Source organism: Haliotis cracherodii, unplaced genomic scaffold, assembly GCF_022045235.1.
Source record: "Haliotis cracherodii isolate W230 unplaced genomic scaffold, xgHalCrac1.p SCAF_1, whole genome shotgun sequence".
In the NCBI taxonomy this organism is placed as follows: Eukaryota; Metazoa; Mollusca; class Gastropoda; order Lepetellida; family Haliotidae; genus Haliotis; species Haliotis cracherodii.
In genome coordinates, this window is record NW_027266264.1 from 13,519,524 (window position 1) to 13,538,857 (window position 19,334).

Below are 19,334 nucleotides of genomic sequence, written 5' to 3' on the forward strand. Positions count from 1 at the left end.
TCAATATTGTATGTTACGAATTGACGACGTTAAAAAGAAATATTCTCCTCAGTCTGGTGTCTAAACGTTGGACTTAAACGACTTCAAACTGAAACACAGTGTGTGTGTAAACAGAGTAGTCATCATCTGCTAGACTCATAAACATCATAAAAGTTGAGTTTGGAGATACATAATTTTGGTTTAAAATTTCTTGAATCAAATTTGCAGGGCCTCTAAATGCAGGTACTCTGAAGTGTGGTGAGGTGAGGTGAGATGAAATAGGGTTTAACGTAATGTGACGTGCATGCACGTGTATGTGTGTGTGTGTTGCTCCTTGTACTTGTCCGGACTGATGCCGATTTATAGTGCTAGCAAACTGAGATACTATGCCGCAGTTTAACATGAATACCCCACTCAGACACAGTATACTGACTCCGAGCCGACCAGTCCTTGTTTTAGCCCTTTAATGCCGAGCGCCAGACAGGATAACAACAAGTACCATCTTTTAACGTCTTTTGGTATGACGCGGCCAGGGATTGAACCCCGAACCTTCCGCTCTCCGGGCGGACGCTCTACTATTAGACCACGGAAGCGGTCGGTACTCTGAGGGGTCAAGTATGAAAATATCCTGATATAGAATAAACGGAGAAGTTATGAACGGAGCTGCAAGCTGTATACCAAATAGGTATCTCAAAACGACAGAGTACATAACGCTGCCAAGATATTACTCTGGCAAAGAGCATCATGGCATACATGTACTTCATATATTATGAAATTATTCCACTCAAAGCACTCTATAGTTTCTCAACATTGCGGATGCCTCTTATTCTCTTTCTTCTACACAGAACTGCATCAATGATTAACAATGTGTAACCATAGATACCAACTGCAGTATGGCACATATAGAGAATGGAATGAGGTGAAATGGGGCTTAATCTTTATCAACACCGAAGAGTTGATACAGGCACGAACTACGTCGTGAGGGGAGATGCAATAGAGTGTAACGTCGCCTTCAAGATCATTGCACAGTGACATGCATGCACGTATGTATGCGTGTTTGTGTGTGGGTGTGTGCTTGCTTGTACTAGTCCGGACTAAGCCGATTTTATAGTGCTAGCTCACTGAGATACCATGCCGCAGTGTAACATGAATACCCCACTTGGACACAGTATACTGACTCCGAGCCGACCAGTCCTTCTTTTAACCTATTCATACCGAGCTTCAGACAGGGAAACATTTTTACGTCGACCTGCGACCTTCCGCTCTCCGAACAGACGCTCAATTCCATTCCAAACTGACAACTAAACAGTCTTAATGCGACGACACCGATGGTATACCAACACACTCTCAAATAATATATATATGAGTGCATGCTAACACTTGTGATTACTGATAACATCAATAACATAATTTGATATCCTGATTCGAGATGCATCTATTTTGAACACAAATGACTCAAACATTGGATCCATTTCTGAGATGTATTTTCATAGATCGGGTTATTATTTAATTTGTTAAACCAGAATGAAACAAACAACGAATAAAACAAGACTAAAATGTAACAACACACAGATTTCTGAGCAATTACAACACAGGGCTTTAATTTGACGTAAGAGAGTTGATTATGGGTATACAAGAGCGTAAAAAGTGTGATGATTATGACTGGTCAAGCCGAATACATGTATGTGGGACATCATGTATTTGTAATATGTTAGGGATCCTGTGACGATATTGTTTGAGATATATATACAATCATGGAAAAGTATGGTAAATGAACCTTAACTTTCCAGGAACCACCAAGAATCAGGTGATGATGCCAGACATGAACGATTGGTGACCAAAAAGAATGGAACCAGAATGATATATATGATCGGATGCCATGTGGCCGGTTTTTTTCTGAAAGTGTGACATATTCTTCATGTATGGTATGTTTTGCTTGTAGATACCATATATTGTTAAATCATATACATCTAATTATGTACACAGTTTATTGTTCATAAACAACTACATTGGTCAAGGTGCGTTGGAAATTAAAACACAATATGTTTTCAGTTTATAGTGAGTGAGTGAGTATGGTTTTACGCCGCTTTTAGCAATATTCCAGCAATATCAAGGCGGGGGACACCAGAAATGGGCTTCACATTTTCCGTTTATGATATAATACACGCACGTATATTATATGCGATGGGAAACAGTCTGGATGGAGTCGTTTGAATAAACTTCTTTCACAATGGTACATCAAACAGCTAACCAATTATAGATGTGTGTTATTGTGTATTGTATGGAGATAATATGTAAAAGATTAAAAGGTCATCTTAACACACGTCAGCGTGTAATATTCAACACTGGTAACTATGCAGTCATGTCCACGTTATACCAACATGAAAATATACGTACAGTTGGCACATTTACCAAACAAAGCAACAAAATTGTATCCATTTTTTATAAGAAACCTCTGCAACACAGATTCAGTAGTATGATTCCGACTCTGTCATAGGGGTGTGGTTATGAATCACTATAACCATTATCCAAAAACGCAGATCATAAGAATATTAATTTGATGGACGACATTCAGGGTACGGGGAAACACTATTTACATGGAGAGGTTTACAGTCGATAAATAATAATTTGAATTATTTTGAACAAATACAACCAAATACTCGCCATCTATATACATTAGGGATGATATTATTAAATTTGAAGGAAAAAAAACAGGCCAAAATATTTCATGAACATTTGAAAATAATTGCTGTAAGACGTGTATTGAATCCTCAGATTTCCATGAGCAGTGATGTGTCTGCCTCATAACACGGCAAGCTTATCATCTGGATTAATACTCAGACTTTGGTAAGTGGGAGGTCCTGAGGCAATGGCGTGGTCGTAGGAAGGTGGCAGTCCAGTTGTACCTACTGCAAAAGACGGATCTGAGTCTTTCTCAGTGCCTTTCACGGTGCCCTTTTCCGCTGAAGCGTTACTGTTGCTTCTCTTCCGGCGACGACGCACGCACACACAGATGATGATTAAGATAGCAAGTGCTAGGACACCCACAACGACACCAACAACAATCGGATGACGGCTTATTGTGGGTCCAAGTACTGAAACAAACCCTGTGTACATAAATTGTAGTTTTCCCGTTGCTTCGACACACCATTGCAGTACTACACGACAATGCAAATGCCTTATTTCAAAGAATTCCTGGAAATGCTCTGCAGAAACATGTTGGGTTATTGCAAAATAAGTCCGTAGTTAGGCGGATATTTGCGGATAACAACTGCTCCTTTTATGGGACAAATTATTTTTATAGTTCTCACTGTGAAGGATGACGAGTTCCTTGATGATAATGCATTAAAGTGTTCTATGTTTGAATGGTTTTCGCTATTCATATTTTATTTTTATCATACTACGTAGATAACGTACAGCATTTGTTTCGGTATAAATATCTTCAAAGTGCCAGGAAGAACTGTACACGAAAACTTTACCCTACATAACCCAAGCAAATCAGAATTACCATCATGCTTCTAAAGCAACATTTAACGATGCAAATGTATGTAGTATGTAGATATATCCCACGGAATCACCATTCATTTGACAAAAGGAGTAACATTTGGAATCTATAAGCATATTATGAAATGTTATCTGATGCAATGTACTTACTACATACGTAGAGAAACGCATACTCTATCTCAAACGAAGACCCATCAGAGTTGATGTCAGAGTGAAACTTGATAAAGAGATAGTCTCCAGAGCTGAAAAAGGAGATATCACCTTCGCACCACTTTCCAAGAGAAGTGTCGGATTCCCGGTAACCTGGAATATATCAAAGCACCTGCGTATGTAATATATACTTACATCATACTACAAAACTGAAATAACTTGAAATTGCTTTTGAAAGATCTTTTGTCAAAATATTTGAGTGGTGTTAGTAAGTGAAATTATTTTTACAAGGCTTAGAGCACCAATACAGCACGGCAGGGAACACCAGAAAGAGCTTCACACTGTAACACTATACCATTCCCATTTTGGAAATCGAACGCTGGCCTTCGGCGAACGCTTTAACCACTATCCCTATTTGAGTAACAGGAAGAGATAAAAAGTATGGATACTTAAATCCTGCAATAGTGTTCTATGTACATTTATATTGCAGCAACATAATTATATGTATTTATGCATTATTTTGTTTTTAATAGCTTATATGTTAATCTTAAGATCGTGTGTAAAAAGGTTACCTACCATCAAACACTTCAATATAGTCTGTGACACATCCTTCAGAATATTGGAAGTGTGACAAATTCATTCTAATATCAATATTTGAAGCGCGGTTGCGTAATCTCCAAGACAAATCAACATTTCTGAAATGGAAACGAGTAACAGAATGAAGTATTTGAGATTACGAAGACTGAAGTGGCATACCTTAAGAATAATAACATACTTACATAAATACATACATGCACGCACGCACGCACATACACACACACATACACACACACACACACACACACACACACACACACACACACACACACACACACACACACACACACACACACACACATTGAATTTTAAACGACTGATCAACATAACACGTGGTGAAATAGGTTATTCCAAGATGTCCTAACACGATCACTCAATTTATAATTATGTGAGCTGATATTTTTATTCATCATTTTAGTCGTTCGTATTATAAGTATGACCAGTACTCACTTGATATTCTCTCGGGTTTGGGCAAGGGGAGAAATGGTGGCTCCGTAGCCAGAGAAGATGTCCTCATGACGACCCACTGTAAATGTGAAGGATCAGCTTTCAATTTAACACATTTGAAGATAGTCAGTTAACTTTACATTTAAAAGCAATGGACAATTGAACCTTGTTCGTGCAACATGCACGACTATTCTGCAATTGAATTATTTGTGCAGCACTCACCATGGTAATTCCCACTGTTGTACGTTAACTTGAACGTTCCTTTATTGCTTGTGTTGAATTCAATCCTCATATATCTGCCTGTACTGGTAAATATTTCCGGTTTCGATTTCCCAGCACAAACATCGCCCATCTTTTGATCACGGGGGCCAGTTCCTGAAATGATATGTCGCACAAAATCATAACGCTTGAACACATTATAAGATTCATCACGTAAAATATCATTGAAGACCATTGTCAGATTACGTACATCTTACCATCAAATATCCTCAACTTGTCCCCGTCGCCTGTTTTGTCACATATCAGGACGGTAACTCTTATTTTTTCTGTCTCCTTTGCTTCAATTGTCCATGAACACATCAATCCCCTGTGAAAGTAAGAAAACACTGCCTGATCGACGAAACACTGACAAAGCCTTAACATGTGAATATACACCGATTTTAACAGCATTGCAGTTATATAATGGCGTGGTGATGTTTGATATAAAACGCTGAGGATAAAGCATTCTCGGTTTTTCACAGAACCAGATTCCATTGGGTGTAAAAGGCAAAATGGTGGGCAACATAATATGAATAGATCACTGAAACTCAGTGATGACACTAGGTGTTCGCGAAAAGGAAAACCCGTTGACGTATTTCGTGCGCGTTGACCACCATCTGAAAGCCACAAGCACAGGGAAGAAGGTACCTAGTGACTCGGGATCATAATGGGGAGAAACCAACAAACATCTCCATCTCCAGATCTGATAAATGGTGTCTAATGACAGACAAATCTGAGTGTTGATCAACTGACATACTTCTCGAGATTTGGTGGATAGTCAGACGAGCTAAGCAGCTTGGGTGTTTCAGATGCCGAGAGGTAGTTTTGTCCACAAATGCTGGATGTTGTTGTTTTCGGATCAGTTGTGGTTGTAGTTGTAGCTGTAGTTGTAGATGTAGATGGAGCTTCTACAAAAATACATATTTCGAAAAATGATTCTCAATCTCCACGTAGGCAATAACATGTACGCTAATTATTACTCAATCAATGGACCTTTTGAACATTTAAATGAAATAGCAAAGTGAGGCCAATATTCTGTTGTTGACAGCTGTTGTTGACTTGTAAATACTGATAATGCAGATTAAGATCCATATTGACAAAGAAAATGAACTTGGTACTGATGAGTGAATAAACCAGTAACATTTTCGTAACCATTTCAGATGACATGTCAGATCACGCCAGCTTGATTACTGTGAAAGAATCAGAAGCTATTATCCATAAAGTTGTATGTTTTCCTTCCATTTCAGGTGTTTATAAACACATGAATATATAAAAGCAGTATTTACCTGGATTCGCAACTGGCACTGGAACAAAAATTTAAAAAATATACGCACATATGAAAATGAATAAGTGATCATGAATGTTCAAATTCTCCCTGGCTTTGATGTACATTGACTTGTACTATAACAAAGGCATAACATCACGTCAAGAATGACACACCTTCGGTCTTAACACTCTTCTGTTTTATTTGTTTGTTTAGATTAGATTATTATTGTTAGTTTAGTAATTATAAGTGTATCTTTCATATCAATTTCGCAATGGTACTTTTACAGTACACGTAGCCATTGGAAGAACATGGGTGTACTTTCATGGGGCATATCCATTTTGTTTGTTGTGTAACGCCGCACCCAGCAACGTTCAAGTTATGTGACGACGGCCTGGACATAATCGAGCCTCAGTCATTGATCAACGCAATTGTATATATGTAATGTAATGTATTGTTCAATGTGGGCATTCACCTGAAACCCACGAGCACGAATAGGTGAAACCCATTGTGATAATTCAGGGAGTGCACATGGAATGGAGGCGACATATACTCGTACATCTGAGAAGCGTGTAGTTATATAAATAGATGTGTGAATTATAGCATCCATCGATATAGTAGAGGCCAGGTGTGTAGCGACATCTAACTGAACTTTAACCAGGCTCTAGCCCGTGCCATGGTGTTCTTGTAAATGGGTTTTACTACGTCGTAGCCAATGTCTACCAGCGGGTCACTATGACTTACACAAACAGGTCGTTATTTGTAACATCAACGCCCCCAACAACATAAACATGACATTTTCTATATCGTGACGATGACTGTGGTACTCACATGTAGCCGAGACTAATATGATTCCACATAAAATAGTCGGTAGCGCCATCCTTAGGGTATGTTGTAGCCACAAACTGCGCTGTAACGAACCAAGGATGGAAATAAAGACCCGATATTATACATCTGGGTCACACTACATTACGTAGGCGAAATGTATGCATTTACATTTGACCTTATATAATATGACGTCATTTAGTGTTGTGTTACAGTTGGATGCGTTTCGGGAATTTATTTACCAGTCAGTGACAGTACGTGAAGAGACGCCAACGTCAGTGGGACAATGCACAATCGATGACTCATCGAGCTTTGACAACAAGGCTTTTCAAAGCTAAATGACAGTGAGTGTGCGTATTGAGCGGGTCTGAGCCTCGCTAACCATACGCTATTTGTACCGCGTCTATGACAAGCCAGTCAGGCTCATATGCGCCGGCTAAATACATGTATGCATGCATTGATCCGTAAGTAGGACAGCGTGAACTGCTTCACGTTGGTTGTTCTGCGGCTTTTCACTCGCTAACAGGTGTTGGTGGTTTCAAATGTATGAACACATTCGTGTGTCTGAATATATGAAACTTTTAAGGACGAGAAATTTATCCGGGGCTATGTCTTTCAGATGTTGAGTTGATATGTACATGCGAGTGAGTGAATATGGTTTTACGCAGCTTGTAGCAATATTCTAGCAATATCACGACAGGAGACACTATATTCAGTCAGATATGGTTACACAGGGTGGGATTAATGTACAATGCCGTATAAAAAAAGATAAACGGAATGACAGACAATTGGTATCACTGTAGGATACAATTTGTTAAAGTCAATTACGGCGTAGATGGCAACAGGGCGATGTAATGGCTAGGATAAAGATGTGACAGTAATAACGTGTCCGTGCAGTGGGAAGTAATGGTTGTCTGCAGTAAATATGTTTGTCGGGATATGTGACCAGAGAAGGGTGATTTCATACATCTGGTTTAGCAACAGAAGTCCGCCACTCTAGTTACACGCATGTTCACCAACACATCGTCTATATTTTGAGCAAACTGGGCAGTATCTTCAACATCGGCATGTGGGTTATTGCAAAGTGTCTTGGTGGCATTTTTGTCTAAGATGCTGCTTATCTGCTGACTGGTATGGGATGCAGAATGAGATGCAGTGTCTGAATATAATCCACCCGTGAAGATCCGGGTGAGAGATGGTCTTCTGCAACCCGTGCTTGTCGAAAAAGGCGACTAACGGAATTAGGTGGTCAGACTTCCTGACTTGGTTGATGCAAGTCATCGTGTCCCAATTGCGTAGATCGATGCTCATGATGTCAATCACTGGTTTGTCTGATCTAGACTCGAATATTTACAGACCGCTGGAGAATTGCTGTACGCAGCGTTAAACACATACACACAGCGTAAATTTATTTTATTTCCTTTTGACTTGTTCACATGGGATGCTTCTATTGTTTACCGTCAATTCAGATGAACCATCTATCAATGAGCATCGTCAAACGAATGTGGCTCTCATACATTAACCTGACATCTAATATCGGAAACGATATTCAAATGGGCGAGTCATGTAACGAGTGGATGATTGAGTTAAAAACCGCTTTGTGGGAAGTTCCGACTACTTTGGTGAAACCAAACAGCAGGTTACAAATTTACAGGTTACAAGTCAGGGAGAAACGAGATTCGAAACATCGATCATTGGTTTCGGGCACGCCTAAGGGAGACAACTATGCAGAGTGAATTGCGGCGCTTTAATAAGACGACTGGGCTACCCGTGCCCACTATTTGTAAGGACTTAATTAAAATGTATAACTTCGAAATGAGTCAGTTTTTGGTTTAACGCTGCTTTCATCAATATTCTATCCATATCACGACGAACACCATCAATTGGCTTCACATAAACTACCAAATAGCAGAATCGAACCCGGGAGGATATAACCTCAGAACATCCGAATACCTTTACATATGTCCAGACCCGTGAAGATTCCGGGGTAGAATAGATCTTCAGCAACCCATGCATGCCGTAAAAGGCGACTATGCTTGTCGTAAAAGGCGACTAACAAATCGGGTGGTCAGGCTCGCTGACTTGGTTGATGCATGTCATCGGTCCCAATTGCGTAGATCGATGCTCAATAACTGGATTGTCTGGTCCAAACTCGATTATGTACAGACCGCCGTCATATAGCTGGAATATTGCTGAGTGCGCGTTAAACAACAAATAAACAAAAAACAACATATGTCCAACCTACTCCTTTCCCTTGTCTCATCCCAAACAGTGATAGGGGTGCGGGATGCTCAGTGGTCGAAGACATCGCAGAGTCGCCTCCCTTTGTAATGCTCATGCAGCTTCGAATCCAATATTTCCTCTTATGTTTATAAGAGAGCTAGGAGTATAGCCTTGCTTGTTTCACGAATTTGATTTACGTCGCTCCTGCTTCGCTTTTTGGCATTCTAACTCAATAATAAATTCACCATCTTATTCTTTCAGATGGTTCCCGATGACCAAACACGTGACATATTATACTGCACACGAGAATTACAACTTGTCTGCGCACGTCTCTTGATATATGCCATGTAGAACCAAACATTTAGCTTCTTTATTTCACGGTTCCGGGTACAGAACGCCAGTAACCTATGATGGTCACAAGAGGTGACCAAATGAATAGGGTGGTCGGCTTGGTGACATGGTTGACAGTAAAAGGCGACTATGCTTGTCGTAAAAGGCGACTAACGGGATCGGGTGGTCAGGCTCGATGACTTGGTGGATGCATGTCATCGTATCCCAATTGCGAGGATCGATGTTCATGATGTCAATCACTGGATTGTCTGGTCCAGACTCGATTATTTACAGACCGCCGTCATATAGATGGAATATTGCTGAGTGCGGCGTTGAACAACAAACAAACAACATGGTTGACACACTGTCATCGTACACAGACGGCTGCGGCCGTTGCTCATATTATCAATCATTAGATTGTCTGGCCCAGACTTGAGTATTTACAAGCCGCTGTCATTTTGCTGGGACATTGCTAAATAACAAAATAAAGCAAACAAAACACATAATAAATATTGGTAATTTACACTGTATAGCCATTGAGCGGTAACGTACATAAAGGATATTTTTTGTGTCTTGTAAAATATGATGTATCTCTCATGGATTGACGTGGAAAAGAAGCTGTTTGGCGCAGCCTTATGTTGTTGACAGTACTTTTTTAAAAACAAATTACGCAAAATGTAACTTCTCCCTCCTATACACATTGAACATTTCACACATTGCTCCCTGCACGCAAACAAGAAAAAGTGAAAATTTAAATAATAATATGAATAATAAGAATAAAAATGATAATAAACTTCATACAATACCTGAATTAATTTGTTTTTAAATTACGAACAGCTGAAATTTAATTTTACACCTTCTGAATTAATAAATACTCCTGTTCATTTTCAGGTATTTAATCTAACTTACAAGCACATTAAAATATCACATGTTAAACAACAAACATAGCGCCGAACGAAAACGGGAGGCTCGATCGCTTAGCAATGGATTAATTTTGAAGTTTAGCTGTTAAAATAGGCAGTTTCAAACAAACAACGCATAAGAAGAGCTGTTATCCAGTACACCTTTTACTTGGAGTAATTCTGGTGTCCCCCGCCGTGATATTGCTGGAATATTGCTAAAAGCGGCGTAAAACCATACTCGGTCAGTACTTGGTGTAAAATATGTTCACTGTCAACAACAAAATGTAAGACAAAAACCAGGCTTATACAGCATGCGCATGGGCGGATAACATTGCTTCTGGTAGTTCCAACAAACAGTTATATATAATTATTTTCACTGCAGTGAACGCATCACTTTTCTGTCACTGCTGTGAAAATATCTCTTTTCTAAAATTCAGAAATCTCAGTTTTTCGCACTGAAGTATATAATAAATCATCCTAATCATTTACTGAATCGTGAACATCACATCTCAGTACGAAGATCTTATTTAGATTGTCATATACTTGTAATAGCCATGTGAAATAATAAGGTTGAAATAACATTTGGTATGGTATCTTCTTGTTCAGTCCAGTATTTCAAATTTCAGTCAACGTGACATCTTCAAATTAACACACACGCGCACACACGCACGCACGCACGCACGCACGCACGCACGCGCACTCACACACACTCCCAAATAGCTGTTTTGAACAACGGCACCCAGGTTGTTTAAGAAATCAGTGTTGTTAATTAGTCAAAAACACATCCTATCATAATGTAACGAAGGCATTCAACGGTGCTGTTTAAGAAGAAAGCCCTGATACCTCTTGAAGAAGGTGTTACATCTTCCTTGTGGGGAACTCGAAACGTTTATGAAGACACGACTTGTTGAGCATGGTTCAGATCAGTATTTCTCACTGTTCGGTCCAAACCCCAGACTTTCGTACGAGGGAGGAGGTAGGGTTTCATCAACGCTGGTGTAAGGTGGCAATTCTATTGTGCCTCTTGTTCCCGTAGAAGGCATCACCGCCTCGGGGTGGGGAAAGTGTACTGACTCTATTGGATTGGGAGACATTGCAGTGGCCACTGTTGCACGATTAGTGTTTGGTGCACGGTAGTTTCGTCTCTGGCGAATTTTCCAAACACTGTAGGTGGCCATGAGAGCTATCGCAAACACGCTACATGTCACGATAACAATGGAGTGTACATTGACGCTCTTGCCAGACGCTGCAAAAAAAATGAATATACATGTATATTTTAGTTCACCATATTCTCTATCTTGATATTAAGTGAGTGAGTGAGTGAGTATGGTTTTACGCCGCTTTTAGCAGTATTCCAGCAACATCACGGCGGGGGACACCAGAAATGGGCTTCACACATTGTACCCATGTCAGGACTCGAACCCGGGTCTTCGGCGTGACGAGCGAACGCTTTGACCACCATACAGTATTAATGTATTGTTGCAGTAAGAATACTTTATTCATCACATAATTATTAATAAAAGCGACAAAGCCCTTTTATCAATCATAAGAAGTCTTTGCTAAAATTTGAATCCAGTGTACTATTCCGACTCCAGCATAAGCATGTGTTTATAAAACACTATAGTCATGATTCCAGGTGTTTGCGAAAGGTGCACGTATCCTAACCCAGCAATGGTGTATTCACAAACACGCCATAAACGCAATTGAATAAGATTTGTTTGTTGTTCAACGCTGTACTCAGCAATAGTCCAGCTATAGGACGGCGGGCTGTAAATAATCGAGCCTGGACCAGAACATCCAGTGATTGACATCATTGAGCATCCATCTACGCAACTGAGATACGATGACATACATCAACCAAGTCAGCGAGCCTGACCACCCGGTCCCGTTAGTCGCCTCTTACGACAAGCACAATCGCATGAGTTGCTGAAGACCTGTTGAGAAATATAATAACACATGAAGTACAGTACGAAATACGTGTTCTTACCCGGTTTCGATACTTGTTTATAATTGATCTTATATATACCACGGTTTGCAGTACCACTGGCATGAAACTTTATAAACATGTACGACCCGGAGCTGTCTTTAGATGGCCTCTCGTCTCCGCACCACTTTGCCAAAGACCTGCTTGACGTGTCAAAGCCTGCAACATCAATTAAAGAGTGACTCGTCTCGGGCCAATTGGCAGTCCTACATGTAGCAAGTTTATATTGCATCTATCCTCGTGGCCCAGATACAATGTTGCAATTCCACAAGGTAGAGGCCCGTATTTGACCCATCTACAGGCTTCAGAGCATAGTCCATCTTTAAAGAAATTTATGAGCTGACCCGACCATCAGTATTTGTACCAGTCAATTATTATTATCATTGTTGTAGTTGTTTTTTTTAAAAAGGCAGAGGTACATGTACGTGAGAAAGGTCAATCTTAATTTCAACTGTCAAGTAAATAATCTACATACGTCTACATAATAATAGGCTATTGATTGGAGAAAGTATACACTCGTGTTTGATGGCGGCTACGAATGAATCAAACAAGAAATGGTTTCGGCGACCGTTTCGGCCAAGTAACATTCAGGTGATGTTTGAAATGTTTTGGTCGATTACAATTTGTATTACAAAGTGTATACTTTCTTTTGCCCGGCAGTTTATGAAAAAAGTATGAGTGACCGACCATTTTATACCCAGGGGTAAGGCGAAGAGAAGGCTTTGTTTTTTTCTTCGAGACAGAATATTATTTCAGTAAGTGTTTCACGACATACTAGGGCTATATCTGTCAGGAAGGACAAAACCAGTATGTCTGCAGTATGACCTGCAACACACCCAACATGTCCAGTGAACTACTCGATGACAATGTTTTTTAAGCATTTTAGGGACATTTTTTTTCAAATCACAGTACTACCCACCCACCCACCTCCACTTCCCACCCCTGAATATCAAATGGTCAGCCCCCCATCATACTAACCATCGTATGCTTCCAAGTAATCTTTGGCACATTTATAGTTGAACGGAAGATGGGATCGTCCAACAGTCATACGAATGACTTTTGCCAATGATCCTGAATATATCCTCCAGGTAAGACCGAAAGTCCTGCAAGTGAATTAAACATTAAAACTGTATTTCGCATATCTTGTTACCTGTTTGTTCGTTGATTAACGCCGCTCTCAGCAATATTCCAGCTATACGACGGCAGTCTGTTCATAATCTAGTCTAATCCAGACAATCCAATGATTGACATCGTGAGTATTAATCACCAAGCCTGACCACCCGATCCCGTTAGTCGCCTCTTACGACGAACATTGGATGCTGATAATCAACTCCAACCCGGATCTTCACGGGCTACGCACCGATGCGTCAGCGTGACCCCTGTTGCTATGGTTACCTGCTGTTGATCAGTTATGTAATGACGAGACAGTATCAACGTTCCTAGTCTGCACCTCTAACAAAAGTAGAAACTTAAATAAAACATAAATGGTTTTATTGTGATAATTAATTAAACATTAAGACAGAGTTACCTACCATTCGTAAAAACTTGGGTAGCCAGGTGACAATATACTTTGAATGTAACCTTTGGCAGTAAGATCACCCTGTCGGTTCACTGTGCAATAAATAGAAAAACTACATCGTCCAGGTACAAAATGATCACGTTATTATGAAATTACATCTTATATCTCTCAATTGAATCAGGCCCACCTTTAGATAAAATCGAACAAACGTAAATACCAGTTATAATGACTTTGTCATACATTCAAAATGCGGGAGCATGTTAAACATGGCATGGCATCTCAGTGGGCTTGGGCTGGCGAGCATCAGTCCAGACTAGAACAAGCAGCTACATCACACCTGCTTGCACGTAGCTAGATAAGTGAAATATTCCTGTCCTCAAACCTGACTTCACCCGCCAAACAGTAGAGTGGCGACACATATGTTGTCTCCCTATGACATCCCCTCTCCACCCCCATCCCCCAAAACACCCCCACCCCCGACGCCCCCCACCCCCCCCCCCACGTGCTTGAAAGTCGCTATAAATGTATTATAATCATGAACGTGACGTCACTCACTCACGCACAGAATCACACCTTAATTAGTAAATTCTTTAAAAATCACCTTGAAATCCAACACCAGTGTAAATCAACTTGAACCCTCTGCCAAACACAAAGAAGTTTGTTTTCAACTCAATCCTCATGTATCTTCCTGAACTAGTAATGGTGACACTTCCTAGTCTGAAGCGACAAAGATCTTCCAGCTGTGGACTGTTTGGGGCGATTCCTGAAACAAAGGATTGGCTTAAAATAATTAAAACTGACATTGAATTAGTCTACAGCAACCTATCCTTGTCGTACGGTTGCTCAGGCTATGTTGCTCATAACATCAACCACTGGTTTGTCTGGCACATGTATGTATTGTTACGCAGAGGTTTACCCAGAAATGACTACGCACAGAGCTAATTTGGGAAATCACCACACAAGATCATGAATAGTTTTAATTTACATCTGAAAACAGTTTTCGGCTTACTGTCAAAAAGTCAATACAATGGGTCAAATAAGAGGCAGCACAAATAAATAAAAGCCCCAGAATAAATGTTAGTGCACACGAATGTTCAGAGTATTGTCACTGTCGATTGTCTTGAAAGAAGCCCGCCTCTGTACTTGATTCAAGAATCGTGTTGGCACTGACATTAATTCGGTGTATCCAAACATACCTGCAAAACTATCCAAACTGCACTTGGATAACTCTGTTATTGTGGATAACTCTAGTTATTGTACAAAACATTTAGAAATCTCCACTCACTGCCACTGACAGCGGTTCCCATCAATTCAATCATTTGCTGCCATGAATATTCGCTATAAATAAGAGTTACACCATTTTAATTTCTCACACATAACAATATGCTCACAAACATTGACGATATGTACCTCTTCAGAGCCAATCGTAATATCCAAATATCGCTGCCATTACCATACTTGAGGAACTTGAGGTGGATCCTTTAGTCGCACAACACAGCTATGATCGTGAGTTGCTATCCCTCATGATTTTTGTGGGTTCGTCAGGGAAGAATCCCTACCTCTCTTCCAACTTTTCCACCACACCAGACTGACACGGCGTAATATAGTGTGCAAACAACCCCATTCACTGACTCATGGCACTGTCGTGTACTTAACAAACTGAATTGCTGAGTGGCGTAAAAAAACATAAACAAACACAACCAACTGAATAATATTTCAGTATGTTCACATACCATCATAAACCTTGACATAATCCGTCCGGCAGCTGGAAATACCTAATATGTTGATATCAAGAACGACAACTTGAACCCTCTCTCCATCCCTAGCGGTGACATCCCACTTGCAATTGAGGTTTCTGTCATGAACAAAATATATCATGATGAAACATATATCTTTAAGATTAAATATATTTAGACTTTAACTATGGAGTTCAAAATTGTTTTCCTCGTTTTTTAACGTCGCTGTCTGCAATATTCCAGCTACATGACGGCGGTCGGTAAATAATCGAATCTGGTCCAGATCATCCCCTGACTGACATCATGAGCATCCATCTACACAATTGGGATATAACATCGACCAAATGAGCGAGTCTGGCCACCCGATCCTGTTAGTCGCCTTTTACGACAAGAATAGGATGCCGAAGATCAATTCTAATCCGGATTTTCACGGCGTTGGTGGATTTTGAAGTTACATAATTACAATAACACGACAATAGACATGATGTTCAAACAGTGAGTATGATTTGATGACAAAAGGGCTAGACTGTAATAAACATATATACATACTTCTTGATATTGCTGGGGTAGCCTGGTGATGTAAGGGTTCTGGGTTGAGATCCAGCGGTTAACTGCAGAGGGCCGCAACCATCAGGAGTGGTTGTAGTGTTTTCTGAGTGAACTTTGTTGACAAGAAACGAAAGTATGTTTATATATATAATTATATGCTAACATTTGTCTGTAATAACACTATTGTGATACAGTTTCACAAATTTGACTCCACGTTCAGCATCCTCCCGCGGCAAGGGAGTAAACTGACTGTTAACGTCCAGTTTCCAACCTTGCTAGGCCTGAATTTCTGGGTTCGGTCGTAGCGCCACCAGTGGCTATTACGAGTTATGTCCCCTCTATGTCCCTACTAGTGACCAATCAGATTCCACCTCTGATATCACTTGCATTTTCTTCAAACAAAATGGTGGCGCCCAGTGAAGACGATGTGATCGATAATCAAGATCTATATTGTAATAAAACGGGTCTTACTTCGCGAAGTGCATCAAATCACGCGAGCACATTGATCAAAACATGAAAAGATTTGGAAAATATCTGACGCTAAGTTGGCGGCACAAGTGCTTTGCAAATCCTACAATCGACCGAAATCTGCACGGCAGTTTACGAACCGGATGTTGATTTCGTTACGCGATTTTGGTTGGACTAAGGAAAGACTCGCTTGTCCAGCCAAAATAAAATTCCATCATTCCAGCCAAGTTCGTCTAGGTTGGAAACTGGACTTTTATAGTCAGTTTACTCCCTTGCTTCGGGAAGATGCACGTTCATCTATCCAGCACAGTGTTCTGATGACATGCAATCAGTGTGGTCACCGAACCTGACCACCCAATCCACATTGTAGTCGGCTCTTACAACAGTAGAACTACCAATAGAAATACATCCATTTAAGATGAACTCTGATAAACCTATCTGCTTTCATTTTGTCCGCTGGTGGAAACATGCACGTACACATGTGCACACATAAATCATTTATATTGTTTCTGTAACAGTTCACGTCACGATCACGGACTCATATACATCATTAATTTTTAAAGGACAGTGTGGTAGCCTAGGGGAATATGTGTACGCTGCTAACGTTCAAGATCCGGGTTCGAGTCACCAATGTGTTAAGCCACATTGAAGCCCCCTGTCGTGAACTGGCTTTGATAACGCAGGGTAAAACAATATTCACTCATTTAGCATGATTTGACGACATAATGTCAGCTGATTGCTTGTTCGATTCCCCAACAGCCTATGCCGGTCGTAAGTGGCGACTCACTAAACAAGTCTGTCAGACTCGGTGACTTGCTCGATGTCCTGTCATCGTACCCTGACGAGGCGAGCGTTGCTCATAATACCAATTACTGTATTGTAAAGATTCAATCATGTACAAGCGGCTGTCATATAGCTGGAATATTGGGTGCGGACATGGATTTCACAGGTAGCCGATCTGTCCTCGACGTTAACCTCGATGGTGGTGCGGTTTAGTGGCTCATATAGAGGCAGGTCCGGGTAGATGTTGAACTGAGGTTCACCATATTTGTGGGTGCAACTATTTATGTCCATACCCGTTTTAATGTTACATACTGTAGGACAGATATGTATTAACCTCTGTCAAGTATGATATCAACAATGTCAGAATGTCAATACCTACAGTGGCGTTAACATACCTCTGTTATTTATATACAACATACACGTGTAAACTAAACTTACCAGCTGTTGAACACAAAAGTAGCCCGTGAAGAACGAAGTGTAATCCATGTCGCCATGTCCTATCCATGGCAAGGGAATGTGGAAGGCGACGGTTAAGCGGGCGTTGTTGTATTCTCTACTCCAGACAGGGAAGCAAAGTGTGGAGTACATGTACGTGAAGCCCAATGGTTTAGTAAACATGTATATCAAAAGACTGTTGTGTGGAGGTACACATTTTAATGCGGGGCAAAATGTGAGACGACGTGTCTATTTTTAGAACAAGTAAACACTGGGGTGGATATCATATTCTGGCGCGGCGAAGTTCAGTCACGTTGAACAAACACTGAACAACAACATACTGGCTTGACCTAAATTCGTGACAGTGACAATTCTTTTAAATTAGCCATGTTGTATGTCTGACCTGTCAAGAAGCGATTTACTCAGTTGCATATGTGGCTTAAATACCTGTGTTTGAATGGCACCCCGATTGTGTGGATTTCACCTGGTATATTGCTGACTGTAATGTCATGGCGTCCTGTGAATACTCGTCTCTGAATCAGACAGATCACAGTTCAAAACGTTTCTTTTTACAATAAACATATCTATGACCCTTTGTCCATGAAAGTTGAATGTCGTTCTTTTGTCCCTAACTTACGGATCATCCCTTTATGTAGACCTTTATGATTTCACATTTATTTTAAACATCAATAATTATTGTATTCACCTTTAAAGATAGATTGAATCAGAGACCATATAAAGTTTCAGCAGATCGTCAAACATTTTTGTATCATTTTATTTATTTTTGGAGGTACACAAACAGAATATATATCACAAACAATCTTAAATACATACGATTTACAAAGTATATCTATGGATTATAACAAACAAAACTATTCATGATGGCAAGACATCTTTGTTGAAATTTGTATAAGTTCGTGGGTTTACTCGAATTGATGGTGACAGTGACCCAAACTTTACGAACTGTGTGTATTTACATTATGAATATGATATATTTTTGTCATATGTAATAAGACTTGGTTTTAGGTAGATTTTGATGCGTTGGACATATGGTGTGGTCAAAGGGAGACAACTCCGGAACATTGACACTTGTATTTTGATTTCACAGCTATCAAAGCACATGCGTGACGTCGCTCTTATGTTTGGTAGCGAAAGTGTGGTCTAACGTGACGGTCGAGGTCAAGGTTATTTGTTGCAACGTGCATGAGTGTGTGTGGCTGCTTGCAGTAGTCCGTTTTATAGTCCTAACCCACTGAGATATAATTCCTCAGCTTAACATAGTTGCCAAACTCTGCCACATTATGAGCCGTTTCCGAGCCGACCGGTTCTTATTTTTACAGTAAATGCCGAACAAGATAACATCAAGTAACGTCTTTTGGAA

At 40.2% G+C, this 19,334-nt stretch overlaps 2 protein-coding genes across 4 annotated transcripts; both read right to left on the minus strand.

Moving 5' to 3' along the window:
* Positions 1-579: 579 nt before the first annotated feature.
* LOC139473127 (bone morphogenetic protein 1-like) lies at positions 580-7,164 on the minus strand. 3 transcript variants are annotated; one of them, XM_071255654.1, is made up of 9 exons: positions 7,031-7,164; positions 6,222-6,239; positions 5,693-5,840; positions 5,154-5,263; positions 4,900-5,052; positions 4,681-4,756; positions 4,210-4,328; positions 3,634-3,786; positions 580-3,086 (listed from the first exon to the last, which is right to left on the minus strand). In XM_071255654.1, exons 1-9 carry the CDS (start codon positions 7,077-7,079, stop codon positions 2,782-2,784), a joined length of 1,131 nt encoding a protein of 376 aa, XP_071111755.1. In that variant the 5' UTR covers positions 7,080-7,164; the 3' UTR covers positions 580-2,781. The 3 variants fall into 3 exon arrangements, with proteins under 3 accessions (XP_071111755.1, XP_071111761.1, XP_071111748.1); XM_071255660.1 differs by having other exon boundaries at positions 580-3,074; positions 5,693-5,843; XM_071255647.1 differs by having other exon boundaries at positions 5,693-5,843.
* Positions 7,165-10,087: 2,923 nt separating this feature from the next.
* Positions 10,088-18,196, minus strand: LOC139473117 (bone morphogenetic protein 1-like). The gene is made up of 8 exons (XM_071255640.1): positions 17,957-18,196; positions 16,268-16,379; positions 15,716-15,837; positions 14,584-14,745; positions 13,996-14,074; positions 13,442-13,566; positions 12,467-12,622; positions 10,088-11,725 (listed from the first exon to the last, which is right to left on the minus strand). The coding sequence occupies exons 1-8, from the start codon at positions 18,021-18,023 to the stop codon at positions 11,403-11,405; spliced, it is 1,146 nt and encodes a 381-aa protein (XP_071111741.1). The 5' UTR covers positions 18,024-18,196; the 3' UTR covers positions 10,088-11,402.
* Between the last annotated feature and the right edge of the window lie 1,138 nt (positions 18,197-19,334).

What these genes read in the sequence shown, in the direction of transcription:
- LOC139473117 (XM_071255640.1), bottom strand. Translation starts at nt 18,023, where the DNA reads ATGGATAGGACATGGCGACATGGATTACACTTCGTTCTTCACGGGCTA. An exon ending in ACTTTTGTGTTCAACAGCTG is followed by an intron (nt 16,380 to 17,956) that starts GTAAGTTTAGTT and finishes TTGTCAACAAAG; the next exon opens with TTCACTCAGAAAACACTACA. An exon ending in TTATGTCAAGGTTTATGATG is followed by an intron (nt 14,746 to 15,715) that starts GTATGTGAACAT and finishes CCTTTGTTTCAG; the next exon opens with GAATCGCCCCAAACAGTCCA.
- LOC139473127 (XM_071255647.1), bottom strand. Translation starts at nt 7,079, where the DNA reads ATGGCGCTACCGACTATTTTATGTGGAATCATATTAGTCTCGGCTACA. An exon ending in TATCCACCAAATCTCGAGAA is followed by an intron (nt 5,264 to 5,692) that starts GTATGTCAGTTG and finishes TTACTTTCACAG; the next exon opens with GGGATTGATGTGTTCATGGA. An exon ending in CAAACCCGAGAGAATATCAA is followed by an intron (nt 4,329 to 4,680) that starts GTGAGTACTGGT and finishes TTTCCATTTCAG; the next exon opens with AAATGTTGATTTGTCTTGGA.